The following is a 26,595-nucleotide window of genomic DNA, read 5'->3' as shown; positions in this document are numbered from 1 at the left end:
ATAGCTTCACTGATATCAACAGTATATATCCTTTGTAATTCTGCTACTGAATGTAATGAAAGAACAAAACAATCAGTAATACATCAGAATACGTATACTAAAACCTCATTTTTTTTTTCCATTTGCCCTGAATTCAGAAATTCAAGATTTGATAAGCAGAATGTGTAGTAAACTGATCTAGTTTATAGAAAGATCTAACATATAGGTATTACAGTGTCTCACCACCAGAAGCCATTTTATCTCACAGTGAAATAGTGAAGTTATGCCCACATTAGACTCCTGTAAGCCATCAGGTATTAACCACTGCTACTTTGCCAAGCAGACAAAGATTTAAGTAAATAACACCCTGTTTGCTTAGATCTATAACAGATCGCTTTAAGAATGTGCATCAGAAAAGACGTAAGAAAAGGTCAGTTTGTGAAAATCACTAGAAATAAAAACTAAAAACACAAGAGGAACACGACAAGAGATGCAGCAGTTTAGAGGAAGAGAGGAACTATTCTCGGTCAAAACCAGACAACCATCTATGCTGTACTGTTTCTAGGGCAAAGCTCTGACCTACTGGACAGCTTATCTATCTGTCAATTATGACAGAGCACTACACTACAGATTTTGCAAAATTAAGAAAAATACTTTAGTTTTAAATTAAGATGTTTTTTAAACACTTAGATAGGAAGATTAATTATTAGAATTATTAGAATGATTACATACCTTGGCTACAGAAATAGAGTGAAGAGCCTGATACTGCAGGTGCTGAGCGATGTGTGTCACAGAATCTGCCACAACCATGCTTCTTCGGTAAAACATGTGTTCTATTGCCTAAAGTCAAGCCCAAAACAGAACAGTTCATATAGTTACCAAAATTGCTGCCTTTAGAATTTAGCTTTACACTGGCTGACTCATCCACGCTGCAGATACAGACCCTTTCCACTTTGTAATGTGCTGTTTGTAGCAGTTGCAATTAACCCCTAGAAATTGAGAAAAATCAACCACTCAGGAGCATAAAAAAAAGTTTCACGACTGATGTAAATTTTGCTGGTTTTTTTGTTTTGTTTTTTAAATAATCCAGTTCTGTTCACCATTGCTTTCTGAAGTTATCAAAACAAAAGTATCTTCCTTTTGGAAAAAGTACCAGAATTGTGAAGACCTGCACCTGGGGAGGAACAATCCTCGACATCAATATACACTGGGAGCCACCCAGCTGGAAAGCAGCTTGGCAGAAAAGGACCTTAGGGGTCCTGGTGGACACCAAGTTGAATGTGAGCCAGCAGTGTGCCCCTGCTACAAAGAAGGCTAGTGGTGCCCCGGTCTGCATTAGACGAAATATTGCCGGCAGGTTGAAAGAGGTGATCCTTCCCCTCTACTCAGCACTGGTAAAGCCCCACCTGGAGTGCTGTGCTGAGAAGCCCAGAACTAGACACAAGAGTGACATCAACATACTGGAGAGAGTCCAGCCAAAGACCATGAAGATAATTAAGGGACTGGTTTCTCACATATAAGAAAAGGCTGAAAAAGCTGGGACTGTTCAGCTTGGAGAAGAGAAGGCTTGGCAGGGTGGATATTATCAACGTGTATAAATACTGTAGGGAGGATGCAAAGAAGACTGAGCCAGGCTCTTTTCAGAGGTGCCCAGTGACAGGGCGAGAGGCTGCGGGCACAAACTGAAACACAGGAGGTTCCCTCTGAACATCAGGAAACACTTTTTTTACTGTGAGGATAACCAAGCACTGCATAGGTTGGCTGCCCAGGGAGGCTGTGGAAACTCCATCCCTGGAGATACGCAAAAGTTATCTGGACACAGTCCTGGGCAACCAGCTCTAGGTGGCCCTGCTTGAGCATGACAAGGCTGGACCAGACAACCTCCAGAGGTCCCTTCCAACCTCAATCATTCTGTGACACCAACTAAGGAATCCAGTTAGACATTACCTAAAAATCAGTTCTAGCATCCCAAATCTCCTGTTCTTTAACCAAACCCAGTATTGAACAAGAAGCCATCCATGCAAAACTATTTCCCATCTCAGGGTTTTTTCTGTTCTTTTTTAATACATGATGTTTGATCAATGTAAAGACCTACATGAAATAAACAATTTTCATCCAGTGACCTACCTTCAGAAGTTCCACAAGCCTGCATAGAGCTTTCACCGAGGTTTTGGTCATAGGTTTTTGCATTGACATGTAGAGATTCATTGTAGTTTTAATGATGGTGCTAAGACTGTATGCATAAAGAAAACCCTAAAAATAAAATTAGTATGGGGGGGGAAAAAAAAATACTTTCACAACATAGCAACCAAATAAGTCCTCTGTTTTCTTCCATACCTGACAGACAGCTAACTTTTGCCTCTTCACACTAGAGAACATACCACTCCACTTAGTAAGCCTGTGATCCCAAAGCTGAATAAGAGTCTTTGAGGCAGACATCATAAAACTGCCTACAAGTCATCAGATCACCTCATCATTAACCTCTTCTAGAGCCAAATTAAAACACAGGTCAGTGAATTAAATCACACAGCCTCAAAGGTCTAATCATTTCAGACGTATTGTAAACCAACCCACCAAACAACTCCCATCCCCCCCCGAAACAGCCTACCAGAAAAAAATCTAAAACTTCCAGATTCCATGGAACAAATACACTGGCAGTATTTACACAGTGCTACACTTTCTAAATGGATTTGCTCATCCCACAATAAAAAGCGCAATCATTTCTAAATCAATGTATGCTAAGCTTTTAAATACAATGTCAATTACACACAGCATGACAAAAATGTTATTCCACTTATTTCAAAGGAAAAGTAGTAATGATAAAAGGGGTGCCTAGGAAAACACAGCAAGTGGTGTAGGAAACAATTCGCTACAGAGCAAAATTTTAAGCCCACTGCAAATAACTCAAATATAAAAACCACAGAACCTAGTACATGTATGTCTTTACGCGTGGAAGATTCAGGATCATGCTTCTACCACACACCTATTCTCATCAGATTTCTGTCAGGCAGATAGATACATAGAAAAACTAGCAAAAAATAAATTCAGAAATAAGATGCATCTTACATTAAGACTACATGCTGTTAGTAGGCCAAAAGAAAACCAGCTGCCTCGGAACGTAGTAAGATTCTTGCAAAGTACCATCACTAGGCAAAGCACAATGAAACAACACAAAACCTTTACTGGAAGTATGTACTGTGCTAAATAAAACTAAATTAGACACTGGTTCAGTCCAACTTATGTACCTCATGACTGACTCAAAAGGAAAAAAACCCAAAACCTTTACTACAGAGGAAATGAAGCTTTCTTGATATCCTAAGTCATGAGAAAAATCCAAAATTTTAGCCACTGAATATTTAGTCAGATTCTCTTTCCCCACATGCCTTATGGAAAAGCTTTTTACAGATTTACTTAAGAGTATCATTGTAAAATAACACACCAATAATCACAGAACTTCTGTGATTCCTGTTTATGTTCAAGAACTTTTACCAAAACATCAGCTCGCTGCATCACCACATTAAGAAACTGCACACCTGGATGAAGACATTGCAGCGGTTAGAAAGATCTTCAGCAAATTTATCCATGCGTTGCTCCTTTGACAAGATAGATTCCATTTTTGTCATCCATGAGCTCACAAAAACATAGTATGACTGCATATCTCTGAAGAAAGAAACAAAGAACGTTGCTCGCTTCAAGTAAGAAGAGTATGAGGACTTTCTTTTCTCTTTCCAAAGCTTAAATTCTTGCAAGGGAAATACATTAAATATTCAGTCGCCAAAATAATAACTCTCCATTCTCAAAAGTATCAGAATCTCGCATTCATTTACATTTCAACCCTTTATAGATAAGGATTAGTTTGTCTGACAATTATACCTGTGTAAGTGTATCCTAAAGAGTCAAAATGATCTCTTTCAAGAGAGCAAATGTCACTTTTAGCAGTACAAACACTAAACATCTTCAAATTAAAACAGTATATAAACCTGCTAGAAAATGCTTTTAAACACCAACCAAAAATGTCCTGCACTGATGTTAACTTTTTTCCTCCAAATTTTAAGTTTTTGCTATATACATACACACACACAAATGTAACTTGTCATTACATCAATGCCAGACCGGATTTTTCATAAATAAGGTAATACTCCAGAAGTTAATCTGCTTGGATTACACTAGTTGTAATTAAAATGTTTAAGTAGAGTTCACTTTTAAAACTGCTATTTATTCCATGCTACGGAATTTTGACACTGCAATACTACTTACAGTAGTTACAGCAGGAATGTATTCAGGCCATTATGACATCAAAAATTACACTTTAAAGAGTACTCATTTTTAAGGTGACAGTCCAATTATCAAGGGCAGTGCAAGAATTTGTAAAAATGCCAGAATTGGCAGAACTCAAATCAGCAGACACAAGATCACAAGATCTGGATTTTATTACAATATCCTCAAAATTGTGCATCCAAAGGCCACAAAGCTGGTGAAGGGTCTGGAGAACAGGTCTGGTGAGGAGCGGCTGAGGGAACGGGGGTTGTTCAGTCTGGAGAAGAGGAGGCTGAGGGGAGACCTTATCACTCTCTACAACTGCCTGAAAGGAGGTTGTAGGGAGGTGGGGGTCGGTCTCTTCTCCCAAGTAACAAGCGATAGGGCAAGAGGAAACGGCCTCAAGTTGCACCAGGGGAGGTTTAGATTGGACATTAAGAAAAATTTCTTCACCAAAAGGGTTGTCAAGCATTAGAACAGGCTGCCCAGGGAAGTGGTGGAGTCAATATCCCTGGAGGTATTTAAGAGACATGTAGATGTGGTGCTTAGGGACATGGTTTAGTGGTGGACTTGGCAGTGCTGGATTAATGGTTGGACTCCATGATCTTAAAGGTCTTTTCCAACCTAAATGATTCTTTTTTTCAACCTTTTCTTAATCTTAGGAGCTGCAAGGCATGACTTGTACCACTGCCCAAGACCAGAAGCAAAGCAGCAGTACAGTTATGCTCCATCTAGCAATTAAATTCCAGAAAATAATTCAGTCAGAGCTCTTGAATCTTCCTGGGGATGTAGAACACAAACCAGGAAGAGGCAGATTGAAACAGAAACAGGGCAGTAGTGAAAATAATCTGTCAGAAAATCATGTAGGCATGGAGTTGCTTTTCCCTCCTCCCCTCCAACCCAGTTCTGCCAGCCTGCATACATGGCTGGAAGACAACCTGCAAAATGTTGTTTTTATTTCTATTCCACAGACTCAATTTTCCACCTTTTTTTTGGTCTGCAACATAAACAGAAGTCTTAGCCCTGTTATCTCCCTGTGCAGTGCAGTGCAGCACACTTGTTCACAAGACTGACAACTAAAAAAATTCCAACTTGTCTTTAAATGTATTTTAGAAAGAACTTAGAGAAGTGACCTGCAATCTACATGCAGAGCATATAAACCAAGCAAAGCCTTTTCAAATACAGATATTTCCAAAGACCATTAAACAAGCAGTTAAAATAGTCATGAAGAAAGAAATGCTTGCAAAGAAAGTATCACCACCAAGCAGAGAAAAACTCCTCTATAAGCCTACCAGCTACCTACCTCCATAAACACATAGAAAGCAGAGAGCCCTAACAGAAAACAAAGCAGCTCAGGTTACTAGACACTAGTTAAAAAAACGAGGAAGTTTAAAGTATGGAAATAGAAATAACTGAAACAATCAAATGAAACAATCACACCAAAACACATATAGCTGCAGTGAAGTGGAAAAGTTAACACCACTGAACAACACTACACAACATGCTACTACACTGAAAGAACCACCCCATGTGCTTATAAACTATTTGCCAAACAGCACTGTGAAGCAGTAGTTAGGAAGCATACTTGGTAAGTGACTGTGCCTTCTGTTGTAGAAAGTTCTCCCTTTGTATTTTAACTGTATGAATACTTTTCTTGTCCAGAAGTTTGGCAGCAGCCGGTATCTTCTGAATCAGGAAGTTGTCAGCAAACCAGATAATGTTAGCAGTTAATGTGATGGCTGGTACCTGGGGGTGGAAAAAAAAAATACAATGAAAAAAAGAAAAGAGGGGGAAAATACTACACAGTAGCAATAAACATAAGTAACTACAACAAATACTATGCCACCATGCATGTTTCTTATGCCTCTTTTGAACCGTAACACATAACTCAGTTTATTTCTGCATAACTAGTTTCTGCAAAGTGTTACAGTCACGTTACAAAAAGGTTTCTCCCCTAGAAGTCCACTAAGGACACCACAGGCAAAGTTGCAACCACTCTCAGTGATTCTAAATAGTGTTGGAGAATTTAATAATTTTTTAATACCACCTGATATGAAAAAGCCCAAATCGCCTTTGGACTTGGAGGTCTTTCACAATACATGTTTATAGCCAAGGTCAAAACCCACAGCATTTATTCAGTCCCACAACACTCATAACTCAATTTTTTGTCTTCAGTGACACATTAATCTTAAGAAACATTTTAACAACAATTTCAAGATATTTACCTTGCTGCTAAGCAAGTGCACAGGTTTTAGACCATCTTTAAAGGAAAATGGGAGGGTGCAGGGAATTATAAAAAGTAGAAAAATCTTAGGTCTGCTTTCCAACTTGTTTTGTTAAATTGTGTGTTCTTTCTTTTCCCAAATCTGTGCTATGCAACTAAGAAAATTACTTGCCTCATTACTGCAGACTTCCCCCCGCTCTTAATTACTGAGAAAAAGAATAAAGCATTCACCTTTTTACAGACATCCAACAATGACTTGTAAAATTTCTTGTCTATGGTCCGAAAAATTTGAAAATGCAGTACAAAGAGGCCGCAGATACCCACATATTTATCTCTCTGGTCAATTTCTGAAGGTTCACCTGCAGAAAAAACACTTTTTTTGAAGTCTACTCCCAGACAAACAATACAAACCATTTTAGAAACAGTGAAGCTGACAGGAGAAGCATGAGCTTGCATTACCAAGTTTGGCTTCAACATTTGCAAAAGCTGTGCGAAGAGTATGAGCAAATTCTTCAGCAAACATGCTGTTCTTCGACACTGACACTCCACCATTCACAGAATCAAACTGTTGCTCTATACAGGCCTGAGCAAAAAGAAAAAAAAAAAAAGCATTACGATAATGCCATGAATTGTGTACCTTAAAAGAATACTGATTTTGCAAGAGAAGAATACTGCAAGAGCACATTGATTTAACACTAATCTGAAGTTACTTATACTTGACATATAGGTTTTTAACTATGCTTAAATTATTTAGTGTAATAATGGAAAACATTAAAAACTTCTCTCACACCTAGCATTCAAAAAAAACATTAGGGAAGTGATCATGCCCCTGTACTCGGCACTGGTGAGGCCGCACCTTGAATACAGGTGCAGTTTTGGGCCCCTCACTGCAAGAAGGACATTGAGGCGCCGGAGCGTGTTCAGAGAAGAGCAACGAAGCTGGTGAAGGGTCTGGAGAACAGGTCTGGTGAGGAGCGGCTGAGGGATCTGGGGTTATTCAGTCTGGAGAAGAGGAGGCTGAGGGGAGACCTTATCGCTCTCTACAACTGCCTGAAAGGAGGTTGTAGCGAGGTGGGGGTTGGTCTCTTCTCCCAAGTAACAAGCAATAGGACAAGAGGAAACAGCTTCAAGTTGCACCAGGGGAGGTTTAGATTGGACATCAGGAAAAATTTCTTTACTGAAAGAGTGGTCAAACATTGGCACAGGCTGCCCAGGGAAGTGGTGGAGTCACCGTCCCTGGAGGTGTTCAAAAAACATGTTGATGTGGCACTTCTGGACATGGTTCAGTGGGCGTGGTGGTATTAGGTCAATGGCTGGACTTGATGATCTTAGAGGTCTATTCCAATCTAATGATTCTCTTATTTTATTTACTTCACATATCTGTTAAGAGGCATTTCTAAAGAAACCACTTGATGTGCTAGTGGTAAGAAACTAGATGCCTATTTGCATTTCTACATTATAATATGTTACTAACTACTCATTAACTAAACAAGATCATCATGCAAGTCACTTGTAGGATGTGGTTCATGAACATGTAGTGTAAAACCCCACACCACTGGTGGCGGTTAAAATAATTTACCAAAAATCCACGTAATAGTTAAAAAGACACACACTTCAGATTCACTAAAGATATTAGAAAAGTCTTGAATGGAATTGTATTTATGAATATTTTTCATGTATTTTTGTTAGGAAGGGGTGTATGCAGGACAGGAGGGGAAACTGTCTGAATGAACACCAGACAAATCCTACTGATGTCTCAAACACACAATGAAGTCTTTGAACTAATGCAACATTAGAGAAATATAAGATGAAAAATGGATAGCTGGTAGCAATATCCTTTGAAAGAATAAGCCAAATTGTGCTTTACTATTTATCTAAAATTTCCCTTTCAAAGGCTTTTACAGAACAAAACCTTTTTTCCTACGCCATTTAAGACGAAACAGCAAGAACTGAGCAAGTCCTGTTCAACTGACTCTGCTGTGACCAGATTCAGCAATGCTATCCTCTGCCCACTATGCCACAACATCCAATTTCAGTGTCTCGAATACACTTTTCTAAAAAAGAGATAGTTCCTTGTATGAACACATTTAACTGTGTTGAAAAATAATCCTTCTCATCCACCTGTACATTTGCCTTTTCAGAGGTATACACCACTGAAGCAGTACCTAATGACAGATACCTGTCTCTTACGCTAAGAATGAGACAAAATATATAACAAGAGGTCACACTTAACATATTTTAAAGATTACTGAGGAGACTAACTTGCAGCTAAAATAAAGTGAACCTATGCTATGTAAGCCTGCCCACTATTAAAATCTCTGGCGGGAAACAGAATCCCTGAGAATACATAGTCCTAATGCCAAGTTGCCCGCGTTTCTTTAATTCTGCAAAACAGTAAGTATTAGCTGCTACCATTCAAAGCCTGGCACAGTTCTAGCACATGAGAAGAGCAAGGAAGAATCTTACAACAGAGCCTTTTTTTGCTGCTGCCCGCCTCCCCCCCCCCCCCCATGCACAGACAGAAGAGCCAAATTCACACATCACCATATCCAGAAACAAACAAAACCAAACAAACCAACCATTCTAAAAGGAGTGTTGTTTTAACATAATAGTTTCCCCTTTATCATACTGGAAAACATAGATTTCATTACCTGAAATATCATTCCATCAAGTAACTGGCATTCCAGTTTTAACAGCAGCTTTTCAAATGGCTTCAGTTTATCTTCCTGAATTCCAAACTTAGAAGGGTTGTGATGGACAGATTTTAGCAGCCTGTAAGGAGTAGGTGTGGAACACTTACATATAACACAATTAAAACATGCTAACAGTTTTATCATATCCTGTACTATTTTGATAACAGATCTGCACATCTGTGCCCAGCAGCAACTCCAAAATTAAAAAACCAAAACCGAAAACCCACTAGGTCTGTATAAGCCACCTGCATTTGAATATCTCCCACTTATTTAGGTTTTCAGTGAGACAGAGTTACCATTCCACTAATTTAACTACCTTTATAATTCTTGACTCTTCAGCTTTTACTTGAGATATCATTCTTACTTAAATCTGTATTCCCAACCCCATGATTAATATGGATAGGGATAGTCTTAGATCAGTTCTGTACAAAATCAGATTTCTTATTGAATATATTTTAAGCCGCACCAACTACTACTGTTTGCCAAGATGCTTACCATGTACTGTAAATGTAACATTCAGCCCTTTAAAAAACTTAACTGGTGCTGTTAGAAGGACACGGTGGGAGCTTAGACTTACTCTTCACTGAGATTTCTGGAAAACTCTCAGGGCTACCAAAATCCATGTTGCCACACTAACTTTCTTGGAAAAGACACAGGGATATGCTTTTATCTTAATTATGCTGTGGGAGTATTTTTCACACCTTCAGAGACACACCTCTTATACATGGTCCAGTGATCTTTCAGAGTGGCATGATTGTCAATTATTTCATCCAGAGTGATTAAGACTGTGAGCAACTCTCCCAGATGCTCATACATTGCCTGTGGGTTTTTTTTTTTTTTTAAAAAAAAAAAAGACTGTAGTTACTGAAAAGTTTATTGTATTGCATGGCATGTAAAATTTCAGTTCCTTTCAGTATACTATCAGCAAACAAGTCATCAGAGAGTTAAATCAGAGATTTCTTGATTTGGTAGCTTAAAGGTTTAGTATTTCTTGTAGTGACACAAGGAACATTAGTTTGTGTCCTGGCACTGCTTTAAGTTCACTGACCTATTTCAACATTGAAGGTAGGATTTTTAAAATTGTCTACATGCAGAAGCACATATTGCACACATTAAGGGAGTGTGCAGAGACTTTTCAGCTAAGAAAGCTAGAATATGACAGACACGAAGATACCAGCCCTTTCCACATAAAGGCCATAAAAAGCTGATTAACAAAATAAAACCTTTAAAGGAGATCCCAGATGGAAAGTTGTACTTGAAACTCACTTTCTTGCTGCTTTTCTCAGGATTAATGACTAAGACATATATATATGAACATAAGCAAAAGGGTTACAAATCATTCCCACCTGAAAATGAACTCCAGATGTCTCTATAATTTTAGGTGCATTCCTGTAAATAAAATAAATATTGTAATGTCTTTTTAATCCTTAGAACAGAGCATATTTATCAATTGTGTACCATGGTGTGTTCTTTGTTTCTTGTGGTACATTTTTCTTCCTTAACATAGTAACTTCAGAAAACAAAAGAACCTCAAAATCTGATTAAAAATATGTTATCTGAAATCTGTGTGCTACGATCACATTTAACATTGCATTTTTAAGTGTACAGCATGCAACTGTTTCAAACGATTGATTGCATTCAGTGCACATGTGTATTGGCAATTCCCCATTCCATTATGCTAACAGCAAGTAGCCTTGGTACATACAGCCTTGTGGCCCAAAAGTACAAAATCATTTCACATATTTAACCAAGTCATGCCCAAGCTACACATCCAACCTTGTTCATTCAGCACCATACAGAAAGTCTACCTTGTGCTGTGGTGCAAGACAAAAATGAAAACAACAAATACAAATGAGAAGAATGATGCTATCCTATGCAGAGGCAGGAAGGAATTAAGGGCCCTGCAATTATATTCAGAGCTAAACTCTCCTCAGAGTTTTCAGAGGAGCTAAACCCAACAGCCCTTACTAAGCTCAACTTCAGGTGTTAAAACAACAGTTGTTCTGTGAGGAATATATACCAAGATTCACATATTTAAAACAGTCTGTGGAAGTGATCTGATTTTCAAGCTTCTGAAGCTACTGGTATCCACTGTATCAGCCAACAAAAGGAATCTCTCTCAAACAGAGCAAGGATGAAAAAGTAATAATATCTCTTAATCATAAAGACCGAGTGCCTCAAACATCAGTTGTATCAAAAAAAATATAAAAAAAATTTCTTGCATCTCATTATATAAAAGCACTGCGTCTTCCAGAAGTAAATAAATCCACTTCCGTAATGGCTTATGAAGCCCAAACTTGCACAGCGAAGCACTCTCCATACCTCTAGACAATAACATTCCAAAAGTGACCATGCCTTAGACAGAACATTCATATTTTATACATTTGTTTAACTACATAGAAACAATACAGCATTTTAGGGAACAATTACTTGTTGCTAGTATAGAGAACAGCCAACTGATGCACTACATTCACCACCACTTCATGACATCGGGTAACGAAGCAAGACAGTTCCTGAAATACAAGAAAATAAAATTCATATATATTTACAGACCTTCCTCATACACAAGTTATTACATCCAAAATACTGAACATAAACCATTGAACTTGCAGCCCAAGCTCTAACTACATCCCTAACCCAAGTCAGTGGACAGACCTACAGCAGGATGGAAAACATCCTACTAAAAGCTCGAAAAAAGGATCTGGGACTACACTAAGAAGCTACTGAACACAAGCTTCCAGTACAACTTGGACTATTTATAGTATTGGTTCAAAGACAGTAAGAATTGACTTGACAACAGTGCCTAAGTACTTTCAGAGAGAATATCCCTCATAGCAAAGGCTGTGCCTTTTCCTACTAGATTCAAGAGTCACTCTCTGGGAGCTGGTGATAGCCGAATTCAAATTAGAAACTAACACAGAAGCCTGTACCTACTGTAAGAGTGATAATCCACAGAATATTGCTTTAAAAATAAAAAAAGAGACAAGACAATGTCTTTGAGAGAATACTTGAATAAAGCAGAACTTGAGCTCAGTTACATAGTACAAAATGAGTAAGAACAGGTCAGCTCCGACCACATAGATTACTATCTTAATTTCTACAACGGATTTTAACAAGGCATTCCTTGAGCAACAGGATAAACGAAGCTGAGTTTCCCTTAACAGCAATAATATTTGCTCATTAATGCACCCTATAATCCCATCGGAAAAGTCAGAGTGTGATGAGTCTAGCCAGTCAGCACACAGATGGCTTCACAGCAGACAGCCCACACTAGCGAACCAGCCAGCCTGGGCTCCTGCCAGAAGACTGGCTAACAGCTGAATTCTGTCTTCCTCTCCATCAAAAATAGAGCTTATTTGGGCTTCTGCCTTCTATTAGTCACCAGTTTTCACAAAACATAAAAGTGTTGTTACTTCTTATACTTGTATTGCTATAACAGATGCAGCTGAAACAAGCCAACAGATTCCAGAGGAATAGATTAATAGACAATTGAGATCATGTTTCCTGGGGAAGGGGCACCAACTGCCGTTTTAAAACTTCCAGAAAACAGTCCAATTTAACAGCACACACGTATTAGCAACTACATAATACAGACGAGATTATAATTTTATCAGACTTCTTCAAATACACTGTCTTCTGCCGGATCAAGAGTACCTAACTGGTGTTTCACAGCATTATTTTGATCATTTTTAAAAAAAAATGTTTTGACAGCAAATTTGAGGCTATTACATACAGGTAATCAAGAAATCCTGAACTCAGAAGAGGCAATAAGTCAACAGCTGGACATTAGCTCTACGAAAGCAATATATCACCTGTCATCTTCATTCATGTTTTCACACTGCCTTTGGGATACGCTTATAACATTGACTAGAACAGCATTCCCCAGTCTATGGATACAGACTACTACTGAGGGGATTCAGTGGAACGCAACAGTTGAAAAAGAACAAACTCCATAAGGAAAAAAGTTTCCTCATAGCTTTCCCCAAAGCAATGCACACTCGTTAGCATAGTAACCCTCCCTTTGGGGCAACATCCTGCATCTCCCTTCTTTCCAAAGTTCCTCAACAATCAGCAAGCCATCGTAGCACACATGTGAAGTGGCTCACAAGCAATACTGCTACATTTTTGTGTAGTGTTTACCCTATATACATACATATCAGCATATACCCCACAAATAAAAATAAACTTGTTCTACAGAGTGAGTTTGCAATACACATTGATATCCAGACAATCAGTCACCCTGCTCTCAACTTCCACCTGGACAGAGCACGAGGGAAAAAAAAAGTCTGGAAAAACATAAGTGTACAGTAACCCCAATTTGAAACCACTAAAAGGTCTCAAACATCTGCTTGGAAAGAAATAGAGGATGAAGGATGAAACTGACAAAGGTGATAGGACAAAACGCTTGAAAGATGAAGAAACACCCACAAAGATATCCTAACAACTAACTGCACTTGGGCACTGCAGAAGAGGTTGAGAAACAGCTTCCTATAGCATTCAACCTGTTATGACTCAGTAAATGACTACTGCCATGCTACTATACAACAAGAACAGGAGTTTTAGCCCTTTGTTAAACCAGAATTTGTTTAAACATTCTGGAAACTTCCTGTGTATTCTCTACTTCAATACAGATATTTCATACAAGCAATACTGCATAAAAATAGAAACATTTTTTGGAACAGGACAGTCACTTAAGCTATAGTAAAGACAAAAAAATTCCACAAAATAAACTGAAACTCAAGAGCACAGGAAATCCTCAGAAGAAACACAGATCCTGTTTTCATGCAAAGGACCTTGATAACAACCAAACTGTCTAAGAAATGAGTGTTCTTCCCTGGAAGTTTGAATGCGGCACAAGCAATTTTTTTCCAGGCACATGTTTTAGTTTCGCTTTCTTCTATCAGCTAAAAATAAAATAAACAATTAATCCATTCCCAATGTTCAATGAAAACTAAAACTTGCTAATCAAAACCATAAAAACAGAAATCTTTAACTTCACCATCAAATGAAACAACATTAATTTATCTTCTCTTACTGAAATTTTCTTAAATGAATTCTAATTTCTTTGAACAGTGATTACACAAACTATAATTTCTTCTCTCATTAGACTTCCAGAGCTTTAGACAAGTATAAAAAAAAACCCAAAACAATGTGTGATACATTAGCTGGTTGTGACAGGTCTGCAGGCAAAACATAGTAACACATCAAATGACTGCAATGCCTTTCAGCAAGATGCAAGCAGGATACTGAAGACTTAAATCCACTTTGCAAGTAAAAATAAGATTATAATTGCTGTCAAAAAAATCAAAACATACTCTACCTGCAAGAAAGAAACAAATCTGCCCATCTGTATTTGGCAATCTCCCTCCACCATGCTGGAATCTGTGGCTTAAAAGACAAACATTTGTCACCACTTTCAAAAGCCTGTGCTATACCCATTAAATGAACACTGAAGCTTGCCCTCCAAGCCATTTGTTTGTCATACAAGTGGAGCGCACTATTATAAGCATACTCATGGAGCCTTAAAGACTTTTAGTTTCCCTTTCCTAAACTGGACTTATTTTTGAAGTTTTTTTCTCATTAAAAATTACAACTAAGACACAAAGCAGGAAATGAAGTCTCCATCACCTGAAAGAAAATATAGAATATGAAACTTAATACTTCAAAGGCATATGTATTATGTAACTCCATATAAAAGTTTCCTTTTAAAAAAGTTTGTATGAAAGCACAAGGTACTTATATTGCAAGGAACACCCGCTGGTAGTTATTTACTGAAAGAATATACCACATCATTAATCAGAACAAAAAGCTGCGTAGTACACAGTTTCCTCAAGAAACTGATTTTCTTCTTCCTACAAATCATCCTGCACAAAAGAACCGGCTCATCACTACAGCTCCAAAGTATTACCTGTACAACAAAGTACACTTGCAGGATACTATGAAACACAATCTCTACCATCACCAATGTCAAATTGTTTCAGTCAACTACAGCAGTCGTAATACCACCTGACAAAACATGGTCTTTTTAGTGTGATGACAGATTAATGCTCTAGACTTGAGATTTTTCTGTTGGGCCACCCTGAGCAGAAATGGCTCACAACTGCAAGTTTACCTGCATAAGAAATGCAGGTCTTATTGCTTCATAAAATAAATTCTTTTAGAGCAGTCACCAGAGACCAAAGAAGTCTCCATACTACTGAAAGACAGAGCTCTAGGACAAGATACTAAATATTGCATGGTTCCCCTTTACACATTTTATGTAACCTTTACTCTGTTTAGCGTATGTCCCAAAAAAACCCCTATCTGACTAACTATTTAAAGTTCCTAGACTAGCCCTAACCACTCCAAGGACAAGGTGAAAAAAAGTGTTTCTTTATACAGGAGGAAAAGGCCAGCACAGTATTTGTTTAAGTTTCAACCATCCTTGAGCCAGTAACTTTGCCAGCTGTTCTAAGCAAGCTTGCTGTGATCAAAGCAGATGTTAGAAGGAGGGATACAGAAATGCAGAACGTATTTTCTGCATCCCTACCTAATTCACAGAAGTCTGACCTCTCAGGTCCTGCCATCCTCAAGCACTGCCTGCAGAACACCTACCAGGAACAAACTGTAACATGTTAGTCCACAACAGCCTGATTTTTTTGTGCTCAGGGAACCCTTAGTACCATTTTGGCAGCATATCACTTTAAGATATTTAAAACCATAATAAGAAGGGAGAATCTGCTAAGAAAAAAACCAACCCAATAAACCCCATACTTTTTCACGTTCCTTAACTGAACCACAATAGTCATATAGCACTTAAAAGAATTATAAACAGTCCCTAGCTCAAAGATTCCACATTCCCCAATACCTCTGTCAGTCAAGTCTCTTGAAAAGCTTTTAAAAAGTCCTTTTACAAGACTACTATGAAAAGGCCTTCTCTTTCTCTCAAATTTCTGAAATAGAACACAAAACGTGGTGGTACATCTCTAAATCAACTCATTAATACATTCCTCAGGACCAAGATCTGTGCTTATTCCCTGACTAGCATCCTTTAAGGGGGAAACTTAAGACCAATCCTTCGGAGGAGTTACTGGTTTAACTCCAAGATAAAAAGCAGCTTTCACCTAAAGCTTTGTCAATTGAATTGGCTTACAGTCACTTAGGTCCCTGTATTATGTCACTGTCTAAACAGTAGCACGAGCACTATTACCAGCACTTGAAGGGCAGGCGACATTAACACACTGCAACTTCTCTTGGAACAGCTATGATTGCTTAAGTAACGTAGGCAGGACTTGGCCCAAGTTATTTAGTAATGGTTTAATTGTTTACTATAATCAAATTATGGATCTATTGTTTTACTACAGCCAATGAAAAATCCAGTCCCAATAGGAAATAAGTTGCCTTAGGATGTGTTTACATGTGAAAAACAGGTTTTCAATGCCATACTTGTAAAAATACCCGCTATAGTGTATGAGCTGTACATTATACATTTCATACAACCTCAACAGCCCATACCCCCTACTACTCACGTCAATAAGGGTGCAACAAAACTTCCTGTTAATTTAACAATACTTACTGCAGGTAACAGGGCTTCACAGATAAATCTTATTATTATCTTAAGCTAACTAAGGACAGTTACAAGACACTAACATATATCTCTATAACCTCCAAGTCCGTTATTTGGTGTTTATCAAAGATACAGAGAAAGCATGTATCTGTATTATAAAATTATACTTATTGTAGCATTTAATATAACCTGAAGCAATAACATAAAACTACAAACTTTTACAGTAAAGGGAGCTACTTACCTCCTTCTCCATAAAACAAGATGCCATTATAAAATTTAGTTTCTGCCTAACAACAAAAGCAGAAATTTGGTTTTTAATAAACAGGATACATGTAATCATGCTACAAAAATTGTTTAGACATCGTATCTTGTTTCTTTACAGTAAAAGAATAAATCTACATATCAGCTTGCCAATCTGCAAACATTTTCATACCCAGTAATAAAAGACAGCTGAATTTACCTCGTATTTTAACTTCTTGATTTCACAGCAAAGAGCAGCATACACAGTTATTACTTTGTTTAGAACCTAGACTCAAAGGGGGGGGAAAAAACCACACAGATTACAAATAGATTCATGTTTAGAGGGCTTTGTTTTAGCTAGAATAACTCTTTTTTAATTTTTTTTTTTATTTTAAGCTTAAAAGGCTTACCTTGTTTTCTGTCTTTATGAGCTCCAGTAGGGAGGACTGTTCATATGGCAAAAGCTAAAATAAAGAAAAACAAACAAACAAAACAAAAAAACCACAACAAACTTTAGAAAACATTGGTCAAAAATACATTTATACAACTAGGTGAGTACTCCCCCTCCCCAGTTTAATCTCAGATAGGATCAGTAATGAGAGCAATAATTGCACATTACTGTCAATCTACACTGGAGGAAACCTCCACTCTTCTCATTTACATGGAAATAACTTTCCTTTCACTCTAGGCAGAAAGGCAAATAACTACATATACTATACAGCAATTACAATAATTTACTTACAAAACTTGGAAAGCAAAAGCATGGTCATTATGGAGTATGTAGAAAAAAACAGCTCAGGAAACCTAAAATATGAATTAAGAATCCCAAATGCAGGAAACAGGATGCATAATGTATATCCGTACACAGGCAATAACATTTTGTTCTGAAGTCAGCCACCATATTGACTAGTTCATGTACCTCCAGCACTGTAGTGGCCCTACAAATAATTTATTCAAATTATTCAGACAGGTGATTGCTGGAGAATGCATCTTCAGCACAGAGAAGTTCCATATGGTAACAAAAGCGCTTTTAAATGATGCCTGCAAATTCAGTGAAGAGAAAAAAATAATGTTCCACAGAGGACAGAGAACTCATGACCAAGAACTCTCTGGAGGACAGAAAATACTGTACCAAGGCAAATAAGTCAAAGCACAACTATAAATACACACACAGCTCACTCTGCTGTTGCACAACTATTAGCGAGCTCTTCTGAAACCCCAAGCCCCAGATAAAAACACCAGCACCCACAGGGAAGAAGTTTGCTGCAATTAGCCTTCCCAACACGTGAAGAGCTATAAATTCATTTAACTTTCACTAGTATCCAAAAGACCAGAAAAGAATAATATGAAAACATCTTCTCTTATGATATGCACCAATTTATTGATTACGTGATAATTAAAATCGTATTGGACAGGTTTCTCAAACATGAAAGTCAAAATTTTAAGAGCACAAAGGCATCAAGCTTTTACTTCTCAGGTTTTGAAGGGAAGGAGGAACCAGGAAAATAACAGTTGCAATGCATATTAAATATATGAAGACCTTTAATGCGATGGGATCAAGACTGAAGTCCCAAACATCTCCAATAGAGTCATCCAAAGCATCTTCAATTCTCTTCAGCTGAGATGTATATTCCTCAAGAAATTTTCCATAATTCTTCAACTGCACTTCGGCATGAATTTCTGAGAATTTATAACATTTGTACAGTTTTATAGACCATTCAGTAAACTGCAATATCAAAAATTTTATTTAAAAAATACATAATCTGTTGCTATTTAACTTTAGTACTGTATTCCTCATTTTGCTGTAGCGTTTTTCCTTAATACAACCGCATCTTAATACAAAGTTCTTATTTGTTTAAAAACAATCCTCCAGCTTCGCGTCAGTTTAAAAGAAATCTAAATACTATTTAAGAATATCAAGCATCTAAGTGGTTTGCAGAACATTATTTTTTAAGTTTACACATATTTTCAAACTAAGATCTTAAACCTAACAATCACATCAAGATGCTGAGCAAAGAAACAACTATAGAAATGGTAACACAGCAGGTAATCTATTCTACCCAGCAGCTGAAACAGTTCATAGGCAATTATATTAGAACTTTGAGGCAACTGTCTAACCATTTCAGCCTGAGCAGCAGTTGTATCAGTAGCAATCCTCCTTCCACTCTCTCCCTGCTACCTCTCAGTAAGTTAGTTGAGCATTATACAGAAACTTTATGGCTTTTAATCATTCCCCCCACTTGCAAATTCACCATCTTTAAGCAGAACTTCTCTTGCGCTTAACACCTGGACACCGAAACGCACAGCTGTCCTGTTACTGCTAGGGTCAAGCAGGTTCAAAAGGTAACGTGCAGTTGGTCAAACACAAGAATAGTGCTATTAATTAGCGAAGTAAGTCTAAATACAATTGATCCACAAAAGTCTCACTCACTCTGACCTGATCTTTTTTCTTCCCACATGAAGACATTCCACCCCTCCTCTTCCCTCCCCCCCAAATTACATACAATTGCTGACTTAGTTGCATAATCTGAACTACGGGGTGAACGATTACAGCTCAAGGCTTCTACACTCAGTAAGGAAGTACGATCCTTCTTCGTGTGCCTTCTCCATAATTAGATGACAAATCTAACAGCTTGTGATCTTCTGCTATTTGTTGAAAATAGGATTATCTAAAAAAGTTAGGGAACGTTAAGTCAGCTGAGCAACTGAACTTTTCCTAAACAAGAATTCAACTCTGACATAGCTTTATACGTGCCCTTTTCACATTTCGGCAGGTAGGCTGCTCTAGAAAGTTAAAAACCCTTATATTCTTTTATTGTGCATGTTTAACCTCTTAACCATCCACGTTGCCAGTAACTAAGCCAAATGGTAGTTTGGAAAATGGGAAAGCACTGCTGAATCAATTATCACTTAAGGCATTTTCTGGAGAAAGAAAATATTTGACGGAGACAATGCATCGGGCATAAGGGGGGGCTGAATAAAGACAAACTAATAAGGAAAAGATAAGAAGAACTATGCACAGGAAGGCTGAGACTAAGGAGAAATGACTGTAGTGGAGTCCTGAACTAATTCTAAGCTGCTACTTTGAAGCCAGCAGCAATGCCAACCGCAAGGGCACACGGACTGTAAAGTCTATCCAAGAAGCACAGTAACCTCTCCCACACTAAGTTCTGCGATAGTCCCATTCGGTTCTACCTGTGCCTGCAGCCTAGACAGTGTACAGACACTGCCCAAGTGAGGAGACTGAATTTCATGTAAACATGTAAGCAGCAAGTGAATGAAAAACATGAAAAGCAGTATGCACCCCAGACACAGATGTGCAGCCCTTGAGTTGTATCATCACGTTATTCTCTTCCATCAAATTCACCTCATCTTTCAGGTTCTTTCTAGTGCACCTTCTGGAAGCTCTGCTGCGGAAAACCAGTAAAACACTCATGGATGCAGAGCCCTGCAGAACGGAGTTTAACTAGCCACCATGTCAGCTTCAGTGCTTTACTGATAGAAAATTTAGATGGAGACATTATTATTATTAGAGAGGTATGCTACAGTATTCCCCCAATCCCATCTCCGCCCCTCACACAAAAGACAAACGAAGAGCAGAGAAACAGAGAGATATTGGGGCTTTATAGGAAGAACAGAAAAGGTTTCCAAGTCATACAAGAGTAGGAAATTGGCACTGCTGTTCAAATCAGTTCCCTACAAAACAGGCAGCATTTCTCAAATAAAATCTCATGCCAGCGCTCTGCTGAAGACCCACAAACTGTCACCTTTTCAGCAGCCAAACAATGGATTTGAACAATGCTATAGCTCAACAGAACTAATATTAAATATTTCCAAATACTTAACTGCTGATAGCCATTAAATTGCCATCTTGTACCAATCATATATAAAATAAGAGACAAGCGTGAATAATTTCTCACTATTTTAGAGACAGAGAGTGAAAGCTATTAGCTAGCCAGAGACAGGCAGGGTTGAAATGATAAAAAATGACCTGGATATGGGGGAATCTTTATAAGATGCAGAAAAAGTTTCCTAAATAAACTTGCTTACATGGAGAAAGAAAAATATATTACAGAAAGCAGATATTTTCTTTTTCTTCGGAACAGCAGATTAGACCTCGTAAGGTATAATCTGTTTACAATAAAGTTTGATTTAGTTTCTCCTCAGGTGATAAAATTAAAGCATTACAACTGGAACAGTGCAAGAGATCTACTCAGCAGTACAGATACCCCAATTTAATCTTATCTTCTTCCCTAACAATCAGCAATATCACTATTCAATGGACTTACTGCCACAGCAGGATTTGCAAGTGCTATGTCCATAAATACCCATGACCGAGATGCAACAGACCAGACCTGCTTAGTATCTTGTGTCCTCGGTTGAGGACATTATAATTGCTAAATGTTAGTGATATAGGTATAAAGCAAAAGCAGACAACAGCAATAAAAAATGCTTTTCAAGTCACCGTATTTTTCTCTGGCTTTTTCTCTATGAGAACACTGTGTGCTGTTCTCAAGAGAAGATCAGCCTGTTTGTTCACCATCAAGAGGGTGGTAATGGAGCATATTATGTCACGTAAAGTTCTCCCAGCTGCACTTAATGTCACGGTCAAACTGGTGGAGATCTGGCATTTTGACTAAAAGCTACATTTTCTATTCCACAGCTAGAGAACTGGTAAAAACCTCAGCTCAGGACAGCTTCAGTTTCCACTAAAATCTAGATTAAATGAATATGGCATAAACGGTATCATCCCTCGGGATAACATTAAATGTGAAACAGTTGGTCCATGAGTGACATATTTTCACAGCAACACCTGGTGTAATTAATTTGGCACAGTCCAATTTGCAGTGGGTATTAGTGTGACAACCATACACGCTCCCTGTTTAGAAAGTAGGTCACCTCCACAGGCTGAGAAAAACGTGGATTTTGATGGGCACACAAACCCACTGTCAAGAGATTTAACTATTTTTTAAAGGTGAAACTGCAAGTGACCACCTAATTCCATGCCAGAAAGCTTTTACCACTGCTACATACAACTAACTTATCTCCTTATGACTTCTCTGGCTAACCGAGGAAGCAACTGCAAAAATTTGTGAGCCACCAGAAACGATCGGGAAGGAAACAAACACCATCCCCACGACAAGCATCTGCTCCTCCTGCCCAGCTGGTGCACGAAAGGAGTCACGCAAGCCAGCCTGCCCCCTCCCTGCCATACTGGGGGCACTGGAGACTGCTCCCCAGAAGGCGTAAAGGATGAAAAGGGTTGGAAAAGCCGCTCCTCCACCCCAAACAACCCCCGACAACTACGGAAAGGATGGTGGGAGGCAAAAAGGTCCCCGCGACAGCCCACCCCCGCAGGCCCGGCCGCAGGAGGGGCAGCACTCGGCCGGGGGGGGGGAAAGGGCGCGGCGAGCGCCCGGCTCCCCGCAGAGGGCAGGGTCCGTGAGGGAAGCTGGGGAGAGGGACTTCGCTCCGCTCCCCCACTGCTTCCTCCTCCCTCCCTCCCGTTCCCAGCGGCGGTGCAGAGACGTGAGGGGCCAGGAGGGATGCGGGGCCGGGAGGGGACCAGGGTCTCCTCAGCCCGCGCCCCCCACCCCCCTCACTCCGTGGCGGTGACGGCCGCAGCCCAACCCCGCCGCGCCTTCCCCGCGCTCTCACTCTGCGAGCCGTCGTCAAGGCGGTCGAACTCCCAGTCCGGGGAGACGGTCTCCAGCGCCATCGCCAGCGCCGGGCAGCGGCTCCCCCTCCGCCCCTGACTCAGGCGCACGAGACTTCCTGCCCCGCTCCCGCGCCGCACTCTGGGAAATGGAGGCGGGGGGGGGGGGGGGGGGGGGGGAGCGTTTGGACTCCGGTCGGAGGAGGCGGGGCGGGCGGCAGCGCCCCCGCGAGGACGGCCGTGGCACACCCCCGCCCCTCCCGCTGCTGGCGCGAGGCCCTGAGGTGGCGGCGCCGCCGCCGCCTCGCCTCGCCTCGCCTCGCCCCGCCGCCGGCCCAGCGCCGTTCCCGGCCGCTGGCTCCCCCAGGGCTGGCCCAGGGCCGGTTCTCAAGTGCCGGTGCCGCCAGTGCCTGACCCGCTGCGAAGGTCGGGGAGGGGCCGGTGTGAAGCGGAGGGGGGAGCGGGAGGGGAGGCAGGCGGGCACGGCGGCAAGAGCCGCGGGCGGTGGCGCCTCGGTGGGGCGGGGCAGTCCGCTCCCTCCCCTCTTTACTCCGACCCCCCCCTGCGCCTGTGAGCTGCTCGTTCTGGTGAGGCAGGGCCCGGCTCCCAGGTGCGGGGGGTTTGGGAGCTTTCCTGCTTTCCAAACCGTGGTGTCCCGGGTCCGAGCCCCTCCCCAGCGGTTCCACGCCTCTTGTCACGCCGCTGAGCAGAGGGGAAGCGCTGCCGGGCACGGGCGATAGAGCGTGACCCCCCCACACCGCCCCCCTCCCCCGGCACTTCCCCTCGCTGGTGCTGGAGGAAGGGAGCGGTGGGAGGAACTATCCCCGCTCCGGGGCAGGGTCTGGAGCTCCGAGGCAGCTGCAGGGGGTCACTGCTGCAATAGTGCCATCTGAACATCTCGCTGCCGTTTGTCGTCACACAGAGCCACGAGGTTCTTACCTGCGTGCGGTCAGTCACTGGTTTTGGTTTTTTGCTGGGTGTAATATCAGAGAATAAAAATAGAAGTACTGCAAGAGAAGTAGCCGTTCAGGACCATTAACAACGACCGCGGCAATTACATTACCTCAGCAGAATCTGCAGCACCAGCAGGAAAGGAAATGGCTTCAAAAGCGGTGTCACCAGGAGCATCAGCAATTTCAGTGGGGACAGAGCAACAAAAATAGCAACTCCGATGAGACATGTATCAGTTAAGTGCAGGATCATCCATAAAAGCTGAGTTTGTAATGCAGCAGGACTGACAATAGCTCATACTACAATCGTTTTCTGATTAAAAGGAATCCATCCTTTGGAATCTATTGATTTTAAAAGTTTCTGTGGAAGAAAGGTCTGTTGGCAGGTTTATCGTTGATGAGTTTTTACCTATTTAAAATGCATTCTAAGAGACCAGCCTGGGTCTGGGAAAGAAGAGATCAAATTTAATTTTGTGTGAAATGACATAAACAATGTTTGGAATAACTTTTTTTCTTAATGGGAGGAAACTCTGCTTTGGTAAATGTCAAATACTCATAATGTCTCCTCCACTCATTGCCTTCTGTGCAAACTTAAGATGTTCATACCGGGGTTTTGAAGTCCCTGGAAGTTTAATGGTGCGGGATATTGACAGCTGGCAGTGAGCACAAGTGTCTCTGAGGAGATGATAAGTATCACACAAAATGAAACCACAATTTATGCTAGACTTTAAGGGTTGCTTTCTGCCTACAGCTATGCAGATGCAGCTTTCATTGAACTCAGCAGAGCTGCTATACATTTATTCAAAGCCAAGGTATGTTTTCCAGTTTTGAAAAAAACAATAGAAAACATTTCTCTAGAAACCCTATATGCTTTCTTTGAAACAAATACTGTTTCTTTTCATTACGGAAGACTTCACGTCCACAGAGGCTTTCAGACTTCTTAAAAAGTAGTCACCAGGCTTTTTGTTATCTGTCTCAGAAAAACGTGTCCTTGAATTCTGCAGGACGGTACAAGAGAGAAACTTGTAGAACTGGCGCTTGGTGGGGCCCTCCCTTCCCCATGTCTGAACGGAGTTCGCAAAGAGTGAAGTGCCGTAGGGCTGGTTACTGCCCGGTTGTGCGACCGTCGAAGCTGCACGCGAGGTAACCCAACTGGTTGGTCCGTCCCACGGCCGCACCAAAGAGCGCGCTGTGATCCCCACAGCATGAGCTGATGTAACCCTTATTTTGAGCATCGAAAAAGAAAATTATTTTAAAAGAAAAAGTATGGAAATAGTGCATTTTTTAAAAAGGAGCAAGAGGTTTCATAACTCAAGTAAGTACACTGCTTAAATTTTGGGCTGCCATTCATTACGCAGTTATTTAAATGATTTACTGAGTTTCCCTTTGGCTCACTAGGTGGCAATGTGTTGTTGCTTACACTGAGGTTATTTAGGTCAATTCTAGATGCTGTTAGAATTTCTATTTCCTCTGAAAATCGGATTTAGACTTTATCTTGAAGCTGGCTATTTTAGTGACAGCGAGGCTAGCCCAGCTTTGATTGATAAGTTTTCTGTGCTGTCTTATCAGTGGCTTTATGCTGTTTGCTCATGTGAAGTTGTTGACATTTTATAAGCAGCATTTCTGAAAGCTGGGTGACACTCATGGCTTCCATCTGTACCAGGAAACTTTTCTTTGGTACAAGCTTGTAGGAAGTTGCTAAGATTGCTCTAATATCTGTTAGTATCTTCAGGTAATACAGTAACCAGAAAGTCTTTAGGCTTTGTTTAATAGAGTGATTTTTGGCAAGCTGAGTATCACTGAACACGGGCATAGCTGAGATGACAACAATTTCTTTTGAACAGACCAAAATCATCATGAGAGTAAAATTACGTATTGGACTTTCACATGAACCGAGCAAAATGCGAATATAAATACCTTCCAGTTGAAATGACTTGTTACACTTGAATACTACAAACGGTAGGTGAGAGAATAAAATCCAAAATACGGTAGAATTAATAAGGTACTATGACCGCTTTGTTTATGGAGTAAGTGGCTAAGTATCTACGGATTCATAAAACAACAGGGGCTTAATTCCATGAGGCATCAAAAATCTTTTTTCCTTCGAAATTATCCCACTTGGAAATACCATTCAACATTGGACAATACAGTTACCTGATATTTTTAAACAGTATTTTTATGATGTTTGAAAGCTTATTGAAAACTTTAACACAGCATTCAAATGGGAACCGTCTTATTTAAAAACCAACCAACCAAAAAACCCAACACAAACCAAAACCAAAACCAAAAAAACTTGGTGAAAATCATCAAAAGCAAAAATTGCTTCTTGTGTGTACAGGCAAAGCTCCAAGACTGACAGAATTGGAGTTACTTATAGGAGAAAGAATTTGGCTTGCTGGATCTGCAGGAAACCAACTATGCTATACATTCCTTGTCTGTGGAACATTTAATGCTCAGCTGTCTGAGTATGTTAAATAAAATAAAGTTCTTGCTCAAAGTTTTTGTGGCAGGATTCCCAGACAGGATTTACTATCTGAGATATTTGCTCTTTGCAAGTCTGTCCCACAAAGATAACGCCAACTTTTGCAGAAGCAGTTTCTATCCTGTGGTATGGAATCTGAGAGACTATTCGTTTATGCCTATGAGTAAGGCAGATGATAATTCTTTCTACTGGTTAAATTAGTGAAACAATTCTCTTTCCTCATTAAATATATATGCCTCCTATTGGTTACTCTGGAAAAATGAAACATCAAGCATAAGGTTTTTAAATGGTTGTCTAGATAGCAGAAAATCCCTGCCAGCAGGTTGTGAAAGCCTTTCTATCATGGGGGTGTCTGGCCTGAAATGAAGTTAAGACCCAGTGAAAAAAAAAAAAAAAAAAAAAAAAAAAAAAGTGAGTTTTAAATATAAGTGTTACACAGATAAAACAAGACATAACTTTCCCATGAAATGTGGCTTCAGTAAGTGGAAAACATTAAAAGTTTCTGTTGTATAAAATTTAAGTTGAAACTTGTCATGCAATTAACATAGTTAGGGTATAACCAGTATGA

The 26,595-nt window shown here is 40.0% G+C and overlaps 1 protein-coding gene across 1 annotated transcript in view; it reads right to left on the bottom strand.

Annotated features, from left to right (window-relative positions):
• WASHC4 (WASH complex subunit 4) overlaps positions 1-22,668 on the bottom strand; it is a 41,346-nt gene extending 18,678 nt beyond the window's left edge. The window contains exons 1-16 of the mRNA XM_086479536.1: positions 22,598-22,668; positions 18,480-18,619; positions 17,350-17,403; positions 17,160-17,225; positions 16,941-16,986; positions 14,474-14,541; positions 11,584-11,666; positions 10,500-10,542; positions 9,869-9,972; positions 9,112-9,232; positions 6,920-7,043; positions 6,692-6,819; positions 5,822-5,982; positions 3,513-3,639; positions 2,107-2,232; positions 712-819 (exon numbers count right to left, since the gene is read on the bottom strand). Coding sequence (XP_086335662.1) covers positions 712-819; positions 2,107-2,232; positions 3,513-3,639; positions 5,822-5,982; positions 6,692-6,819; positions 6,920-7,043; positions 9,112-9,232; positions 9,869-9,972; positions 10,500-10,542; positions 11,584-11,666; positions 14,474-14,541; positions 16,941-16,986; positions 17,160-17,225; positions 17,350-17,403; positions 18,480-18,619; positions 22,598-22,658 — 1,560 coding nt within the window. The 5' untranslated portion in view covers positions 22,659-22,668. The remainder of the gene's footprint in view (positions 1-711; positions 820-2,106; positions 2,233-3,512; positions 3,640-5,821; positions 5,983-6,691; positions 6,820-6,919; positions 7,044-9,111; positions 9,233-9,868; positions 9,973-10,499; positions 10,543-11,583; positions 11,667-14,473; positions 14,542-16,940; positions 16,987-17,159; positions 17,226-17,349; positions 17,404-18,479; positions 18,620-22,597) is intronic.
• Positions 22,669-26,595: the final 3,927 nt, after the last annotated feature.

Source organism: Leptosomus discolor, chromosome 1 (assembly GCF_034619465.1).
Source record: "Leptosomus discolor isolate bLepDis1 chromosome 1, bLepDis1.hap2, whole genome shotgun sequence".
Lineage (NCBI taxonomy): Eukaryota > Metazoa > Chordata > Aves > Leptosomiformes > Leptosomidae > Leptosomus > Leptosomus discolor.
This window is presented reverse-complemented; position numbering and strand designations above follow the sequence as displayed.